Source organism: Oryzias latipes, chromosome 12, assembly GCF_053564925.1.
Source record: "Oryzias latipes strain Hd-rR chromosome 12, Olatipes_Hd-rR_3.1".
Classification (NCBI taxonomy): domain Eukaryota; kingdom Metazoa; phylum Chordata; class Actinopteri; order Beloniformes; family Adrianichthyidae; genus Oryzias; species Oryzias latipes.
Genome location: NC_136248.1, coordinates 6,123,066 through 6,132,413, shown reverse-complemented (window position 1 = coordinate 6,132,413; position 9,348 = coordinate 6,123,066). Strand labels below are relative to the sequence as shown.

Here is a 9,348-nt window from a genome sequence, read left to right as displayed (position 1 = left end):
ACTTTTGGACTCCTTTGTAGAGGTTGCTGGTTTGGCGGGGGGCAGCATCCATCACCATACTGGTCCTATTCTCCTCATAACATCAGGTAAACGCAGAGTACACATTCAACTGTGCGTCACCCAAACACGGCAGACTCCCATAGTTTTAAGGTTCCCATGCCTCCATTTACACAATTTGATTGGAAGTAAGGAAGGGTTACTAACTGGAGGTTTAGTCAGTTGCCTCCAGTCAACTCTCCCCTCCCTGAAACCACCGGCGTCTGACTGCCATGAGGACGTAGATCTCTAAAGTACCTGTCAGTTCTCACGATCTCAAGCCAGTTTACAGCAAATCAAAAGCATGTTCTTTACCTCCACACAGAGCCTATGTTTGATCCATTGATGTGCTTCCGTTTGTTTAACCTCTGGTCCTGAAAAAGAAGCCATGGAGAAATATATTCAGGAGGCGCTTTCTACTGGTCTCATTTGCTCCTCCTCCTCTCCTGTAGGTGCAGGGTTCTTAATTGATCTTGCATCAATTACGGGGGCGGCCATGGTGCAGCGGTAAGCTGGTCAAACTCCAGAAGTGAACGTTCCAATGGAACTACCAGGCCAGCCGTGTTGACCTCCAGTTCTTATCCTATAGGTTAACAGCACTGGTGTTGGTCGTTGTTGACCTGGGCCACGACAGACCCAGTTTAGAAATTCTGTTTAATAATTTGCATGATTGTTTTTATGTCAGATGCCCTTCCTGAAGCCACCCTCTGCAATTATCTGGACTTGAGACCTGCAGGAAGTGCTCTTTTGTTTGTTTTGTCACTAAACACCTAGTTATGATACTTCGCTGCCAAATGTCTGAGGAGGGAAAAAAAAGGAGAAAAGAAAAACAAAAAAAATGTCTGAAGTAATAAGCACATAAATAAACTTACTTCATTAACAGAAGTTGGAATTGAAAAAGGATCCCCTTGAATGATCAGCAAAACAACTTTTAGAGAAACCTTTAAGGTTCAGTTGCTATGGAAACCATAAGAAAAGAGTTTTTAGATGAGTTTGGAAAGGCAGTGTTGGGAATCTTACTTTAAAAAGTGATTAGTTATAGTTATTGCCCAAAAAGTAATTGAATTAGTAACTACTCCAGATACTTTCATAGCTAAAATACAGGAATAAATGTATTGTTTTTCCTCAGCTGCCCACAAACATGACAGCATTAAAATGTAATAATTTAATTAAAATGACACTTCTAGCTGGTATCGTTCTATGAAATTTTGTTAAGTTACAATAGAAAGACTGGATTGAAGTGTAAAAATTTAAATATTTTTTTATCAGAATGATCACACTGCACACTGCAACAAGCTATGTATAAATATTCACATGAACTTTACATAAACTAAAGGTAAACAATGTAAGTATCAATTTCTTTTGGTTATACTAATTTGTATTTAAATAAAGAAGATAGTTTCGATGACAACATTGTCTTGATGAAAATCAAGAAAAATATAAGATTAGGCATGCTGCTTCGCCTACCGGACTTAGCTCTTAGCTCCTAGCGGTACAAACATGGATGTGAGCAATATCCCGTCATGCATCACGCATACCCAAGATGCAGACACAGACAAATGAAATTGTTTTAACTGAATGGATTAACTGTATGATCATTTGAAGAGATGAGTCTTCAGTTTGGATTTGAACAGTGGCAGAGAGTCAGTATTGCGTATATCAGGAGGAAGATAATTCCATGGCTGGATTTATGGATTTATGGAAAAGGATTTATGCTAGAATAACAAGCAAACATATGTTTTCTATGCAACTTTAATTGTCACTTTAAAAGTTATAGTAAATAAATAATGAGTTATTTAACATTAAGGAGTAGTTACATTTATTTTTCAGTGCATTTAGTTACATGTATAAGTTATGATAAATATAATAATATAATATACCGTAATTAATACTGGGGTTCTGTCCTCTACTTTCATTTACTTCTACTCTCCTTCTCTTCTCTATTCTTGATCATTATTCATCATTTAGTTCTCCATGCCTCTGTTTGGTGCAGTGCGATTCATTTACTCTTTTCCTCTCCCCTCCGGGTGAGTGGGAGTGCTTCCAGATTCCGTTTGGCTCATCCGTGCTCCTGTACCTGGCCGTGTAACTCGTTTCTGGCTTGCCTCTACTACTGCTCCTACACCTGGCTGTGGATCCTGTCTCCGGCTCGACTCGCGCCCCTGACTGTCCCCCCAACTCCATCTGGATGAAGCTCGTCTGCTGGACTTTATATATGTAGTTGTAGAGTTAGATACGTTCATTCTTCTCTAAGAGTTGTGGTAAATCGCCTCTTCGTCCTGGGGGAGGATCCCTCCTTCATGTGGACACCACTGAGGTTTCTTCGTTTTTTCCGGAATCCGTTTTTTTGGGAGTTTTTCCTTACCGCGAAGGGGGGGTCTAAGGGCCGGGATGTCCAGTTTAGCTTAGTCAGTTTGTTAGTTCAATTTAATATTTTATGTATTCATCGAGACGACTGTTGTTGTGAATTTGGGCTATACAAATAAAATTGAATTGAATTATAACTGGCCATTTGAGGACAACCTGATGTGGCCCTCGGTGAAAATAAGGTTGACACCCCTGCCCTAGCCAATCATGATCTCAAATGGGACTGATTGAACCCTATCTATAAACTGTAAAGTAATTACAAACTAAATGTTTAGTTTGTTAAATAAAAATATCATTTTCTAAATTTAAACATTTAGTTTGCAAATTAATTATTTAGATATGACTTCAAGATTTATTTTCCAAACTAAATATTTATTTGTTGAATAAATATTTGTTAAATTAATATTTAATTGAAAAGCTGAATTCAATATTTAGCTTTTTGACTAAATGTTTAGTTTTGAGCTAAATATTTAGCTTTTTTACTAAATATTTAGCGTTTTAACTAAATATTTAGTTTGGAGCTAAATGTTTAATTCTTAATTGAATATTTAGCTAAAATGCAAAAGAACTTTCCTCTAATTTCTAATGTTAGTAACGCAGTTACACTTAAACAATGCTACTCCCAACACTGTTGTGGCCCCTAAAGTAAACTGCTTAAAGAAAGGAAGGATCCTGTGAATAATACTCTACATAGTTTCCTCACCATTATTACTCCAAACACAAATAGGTCAGCAAAAGTCAGACAATTAAAAAAAGAGACAGAAGTTAGTTCATAATCCATTTATTTGACATGATTAATAAAGAGACAGACAAGGGAAGTATAAAAAATATGGGTTACAGAATTTTCTTAATATTTTTGTGAGGTCTCTTACTTGTTCCATGTTACATGTTGTTAAAACTAATAACATTTGTTTTTTTTTATCTCACACAACATAGTTTGCACTTTCACAAGCCCATAGTTCAAGCACAGCTTAATATTTAGTGTTAAAATGAGGTTTGCTAAAATGGAATCACATGCAATCATCCAACTTCTCAGTCTATGTACAGCACTTCCACTCTGCTGGTAAAATGGAACTTGGTAAAACAGTTTTTTTGAACACATACACCTCAAACTTTGGAAGTATTTTTTATTAAAATTCTAAGGTTGGTCAATATCACAAGGTCATATTAAGATCATGTCACTAAAATGGATCTGTTGGTTTTTACCATCGATTTTTTCTGATATGTTCAGCAAGGTGTTTGACAGGCTCAGTCAAACTATTTTTTAAATCAGAGGCTAACATTTTAAAGCAAGAATGTATTCTGGCTAAAACAGACCATTTTTTATAATCTCATTGGTGTAGAGTTGAAAATTGAGACTTAAGCTCCGACTTACAAATGAGTTTGTGCCGTTTTAGCGCGGTTTGTGAATGTCTCATTGCTATTAGCAGAGCAGTATTCAACACTGCTTGAATTCCTTTTGAGCTCTTGTGAGACACATTGGATCCTAAAAAAGTCCTAACGTCTAGAATTTAAAGTGCCTGTGGAGTGTTTTGCCAGGACAACCCCTGCAGCCCATATCAGGTGACTCAACCTGTTCATGTCTGATGGGTATTAATAATGTTATTGTACATATTTTCTGCACTATAATGTGCACTTAGAAGCCTTCATTCTTTTCATAAAGCGACAGTGCGCCTTATTATCCGGAGCACCTTATATCCCTTGTGATATCTTAGATGACCCCACCCTTACATTGACGTGTTCTCCCTACCATGACAAAGGTGGACAAAGGTGGAAAGATTTCATGTAATCCATGGACACCAGTGAAGATCACAAATCATTGAAGAAAAAAGGTTCAGCGCACTGTCTAGTGGGTCTAGATGACCCAACTCCCAATGTTAAAGTGCCTGGGATAGCACAAGGGTTAAATTAAACACGGAGCTCAGTCAAGAGGTTTGGTTGGATGTTTTTGTGAATACGCTAATGCAGCTAACATGTAGCATTGTCAAAATGTGTTAGGAGTTAGCGTAGTCACAGTATCAGTCTGTTCTTTTAAGTGCTGCAAACAAGGTTTGGAAATAGAAATGGTTCCTATTTGAACAGCTAGCACTTTAAATGAGCACATCTGCTCTAAAAACCAGTGGGACTTTTGGGATGCCAAGTTAGAAAAAAAAAAATTGAATGACCAAAAAAAAACACATTAGGGAACATGCCTACATGATAATTATAAGATTAAGTGTTTCATAGGCAAGTAGATAATCTAGCTATAACTGAAAAAGACGTCATATATGAAATGAATCGAATGCCGTACAAATACACAATTTCTTTAAACAGTTATGAAGACTAGCATCCAGCTACAATTCCAAGCCTTTCACTCTCTGCTCTAAGGAAAATAACTCTTAGTTCTATCTTTAAATATATCTTTAAAAAAAAAGCAATTTTCAAATAAGTTGTGCATTTTGTTGGTATTATACCACTCTTTTTATTTTTTTGCACAATATAACTTTCACTATTCACAGTGTTTTAAACTGAGTACAGACCAGTTCCTACAGAGTCAGTGAAACTGGCATGACTTTTACTTTAATTTTAATGGCCCAGAAATTTCCCAAAACAGGCACAAGAACAATGACAAATCTTAGTGCATTGTTTGTTAACAATGCTAAATGTGAGCCTATTTAACACAGGTTAAAATAGCTTAATGCTTTTCCTTCATTTTTTAACCATCAGAACGTCTCACGACGATATTAACTACCACCAACATGCTATCTTAATTTGAAATATTTCTTTACATTTGAATAATATTATAGGATAGATATATCACATCTTACAGCACAAGCTAGTCTTTCCACGGGAATGTGAGACCTAAGTGATGAAACAGTTTTGCATAGAATATTCGTGTATAGCAAATAAAAAAACATATTTCCATAATGTTTTAGAAAAAAAGACATAAGAATTTGAAACACATATACCTCTCTGGCATTACCATTAACCCCTGCTCTCCCACCTAAAAAAAAAAATCAAAGATTTAAGGAAAATTAACTTAGTACTCACTAAAATAGATAACATTTAAACAGCCAAAAATGTATTGTGTATGTATGAAGGGTATTAATCTATTTCAATAAATATGCCTTTGTAACAAAAGGTGCAAAATGAGTTCCTAAATGATGTCATCAAGGAGATGTGGAGTGCCCACCCAGTCCAGTGTCCTGGGCTCTGAAGCAGCCATGATCATGCACATGAACTGTTTGCCAGTTCTCTTATCAATTGGATAAATAGTTGTGGGTGTAAACCTTCTGTTATTTTCCACAAACTCACAGAGCTGCTGATAAACCAGTGGGTATTCATGGCGTAGGAAAACCCCTCGAATCCTCAACTCACGTTGAATGTTGATGAAACAGATTTCTCGAGCCTTATGGCCTTCTTCTCCCTCTTTGTCGATATCTGCTGTTCCAGGAGGTGGAGTTAGGATCAATGTTTCCATGTCACTTTCTTTTTTGTGAACCTTTCTCTCTGGGCTAAAGGAAGCCAATGCAACTTTTGCATATTTTCTTACTGTTGGTGCTTGGTTTCTTGGTGATGGCCCATCAGGCAATTGGTCACCAACAGCAATGGATACATTCAAGATAAAACATTCATTTGGGTCATATTCTTTACCTGCCTCTTGCAGCTCTTTACAGTACTCTCCCAGATTTTCCCTAAAGCTTTCAAGTTCACGAAGGGAAAGGTATGTAGGAGACATGAGTAAACTATCCAAGCCACATTTCATGAATTTGTTAGAAGATGCAGGGTTTGGGAAACCAAGAAATAAAACTCCTCTACCTCGAGAAAGGTAGCCAACTTTGGCAATACGAGAGAAGGCTTTATGCACTTCAACAGTCTCTCTGCAATGCTTAATGATGTGACGGCATGTACTTCCAATTCTTCCATACAAGCAGCTTTCTTTGTGAATGTCCCAATCCTCTCTGCGACAGTTACGGGAGCAGTAGTAGGTGTAGCAACTGTGGCAGGATTTAAAATACAAACAAGCATTAAACAGGGTCTCTGTTCTCCGGCATTTGTTGTTAGAGCACATCATTGTATCATCCTCATCGGGGCTCTGATCTGGAGAACATTGGTCTGTACTTTTTATTGCATCACTTGAATTATCCATATCACAAAAAGCATCTGCATTCATTCGGATTGAAGTTGGTTGTTTGTCTAGTGGAGGTGGGTCATCCTGTGGCGCTTTTGAACATTTTCTGGACAAAGATACAGCTTCTTCCTCATCTATTAACTTCTTTAATTGGTCCAAAATATCCTCACTTGTCCGTCTACTTGGTGGCTTGTAGTCAGTCACAAGATCTGCCAGAAGCTCATCAAGCTGCTCAAGGCTTTGCTGAAGTGACCCATTGTCATGTAAGTTCTCTTTAGATGTTCTTTCAAAATCATGCCGAGACATTTCTGGACCTTCATTACTTCTGGAGTCAATAATATCCCAACTAGCAGACCGGCCTTCAACCTTATTAAGATTTCCAGTTTTAATATCATTGTCAGTGATCGTTATCTCAGGTGTGACAAACCAAAATTTACTAGCAGCAACTTTTGATGTCTCTGTTGGGCTTTTTTCTATTAATGAGTTATCAGACATTGATAAAGCCGCATAGCGTCTTGGTGAACTGGAAAGATTCACTACCACTGGTTGCGGTTTGTCATCTAGGGTTGTAGAAGGCTTCCTTGAGTCAAGAAGATCATCATAACTCTGACCTCTCTGAACAGGGATGGGTTGTTCCCTTTCAACACGAGAGTTGAGAATGTTGTCCCAAGACCTGGAGTAAGACTTAGAATCTGTACCTATTTTTTGAGGTTCTAAACATGGATTGGCATACCATGGCATGGATGTAGGATCTTGCTGGATTGGGGTTGGAGTTGCTTGAGATACGTAAGAGGCAGGATTGGTGGAATAACCAGATGCATCTGACCCATACCAGTCATCTGTCTGTGGTTGAATGACTCTAGCATGTCTACGGCCTTCAGTGTAGTATGCTCCTGCTGGTACATGGTGTTCTGGAAGCATTGCATACATGTTACTGGAATAAGTAAACCGTGGCGGTGCAGTATGAATTTGATAAGCTCTTGGGTCATCTGGATAAACTATTCTTGTTGGAGGTGTTCTTATGATGTATGGTCCTGGTTCATTTGCTGCATAGGGTTTGAGGTACCCTGGTTGTACAGAGTACGGATATGGTTCAGTTTCAGGGTAATATGATCTTGTAGGTACAGCATGCACCATGCGAGTCCTTGGATCTTGAACATAGTGCACTTTTGGAGAGTATGCTTGCCCTGGTGTGTAATTGTCATCATAAAAATAGGTATCACATTGTGGAGGAACAGGAGGAACATACCTTCCTGGGTCATCTGCATAAAAAAAATTTGTTGGCACATTGGGACTGGAGTGAGCTCTTCGTTCTCTACCATAATAGTCACCTGTAGAAGGCATTCTTTGTAATGGAAGCTCCATCTGCTGCAAGTAACTGTTTGGCATGCTGCGGGAATACTGATAGGCTTGCCTACTTTCTCTTTCCAAAGAGTCAGAAGGAGGAGGCGTTCTAGAGTAGGAAAAATGCCGTGGCACAGTCAGACTGCGACTCCCTATATTTTGCTGCCTCTGACAGGGTATGTCTATTGACTTGGTGGTCTTTTTCCGTCTTGACTGATGTAATGCCATGTCATCAGGCATGATGTCCACTCGACATCTAACATGAGGACTAGTTGCTGGTTTATTCAGTTCACCATATGAACATTTGTCAATAACACAGTGAGGTGAATTTCTGCTGCCATCAGCAGTTTGAGGTTGCAGCTTAATTGGGTGTACTTCAGGCATGTGAGCCCCTGCTGCGGAAAAAGATGCCTCCCTACGAGGTGATACTTCAGGTCTCCAGCGAGAGTCTTTCAGGGTCCTTTGAGACTCTCTCCCTTTCCTTCTTGAAGATGAAGACCCCTCAAATGAGACAGGAGTGAAGTTGGTCTGGACTCGAGGGGCACTTTTAGACCTGGTCCTTCTTTTATGATCAGGAACAACTACCTCACTGGCCATTTCTACAGTCATTGACTGAGGTGTCATCCTGTGACCGAAAATGTCCGGAGAAGAAAAGCGGTATCTCTGCTGACGCCCCAAGGAAGTCCATGCAACGTCTGGGTTGACCCCCTTTCTATCGACCTTTTGACTTGGAGACTCCATTAAACTCCTGTGTGATTTAAGGTCCTTCAACAACTTAAAGTCAAAGGTTTGGCAGTGCCTCTTGCTAACTTTGTGATTTCTATCATCCAGGATGCTACAATTTGTGGAATCACATTGTTTGGAGGCTTGCAGTGACTTGCAGTGTGAAAAAATTGGAATCGACTTTATATCCCGATGCACAGTTGATACTAGTATGTCAGGCGGGTCTGTACGTGTCATCTTAGAGTGGTTCTTTTATACTTCTCCATTAAATTGCTTTGATGTTGGTCTTACCTAAAGAAGCACACAGAGAATTTCCATTAGTGAAATGTATTGGAACAGTATTCTTGTGTGTATGTGTGTGCAGAGAGAGAGAGAGAGAGAGAAGAGAGAGAGAAGAGAGAGAGAGAGACAGAGAGACAGAAACAGAAACACATGCATTTTTTTAACATGTTTCTTCTTTGAGGTGATTTATTTAGTCACAAGCTACTAAAACGGCAGCCATCAGGTTGCTGAGGCAGTATTCCTGCTGGGTGTGTCCCTACCTTTCAGGTAAAAGTATTTAAGAACCCCAATTCACTTTGTAGCCATAATAAAAAAAGATCATTACTGTGTAGATTTCACATCTACAATTTCACTTGACTACATCAATCTTTCAGGGGCTAAGAGAAAATGAACATTTCTTTAAACAACAATTTGGGTAAATTAAAGTCTGAATCACAATCTGTAAATCAGTCTTGAATGTATAATGTGTGTAACAGGAGACATAG

At 38.7% G+C, this 9,348-nt stretch overlaps 1 protein-coding gene across 2 annotated transcripts in view; it reads right to left on the bottom strand.

Moving 5' to 3' along the window:
• Positions 1–3,168: 3,168 nt before the first annotated feature.
• The window catches only part of ajm1 (apical junction component 1 homolog), a 44,114-nt gene continuing 37,934 nt past the window's right edge, over positions 3,169–9,348 (bottom strand). For both annotated transcript variants that reach the window (XM_078956436.1, XM_004075072.5), the window contains exon 2: positions 3,169–8,872. In XM_078956436.1, the coding sequence (XP_078812562.1) occupies positions 5,540–8,818 (3,279 nt within the window). In that variant the 5' untranslated portion in view covers positions 8,819–8,872 and the 3' untranslated portion in view covers positions 3,169–5,539. The remainder of the gene's footprint in view (positions 8,873–9,348) is intronic.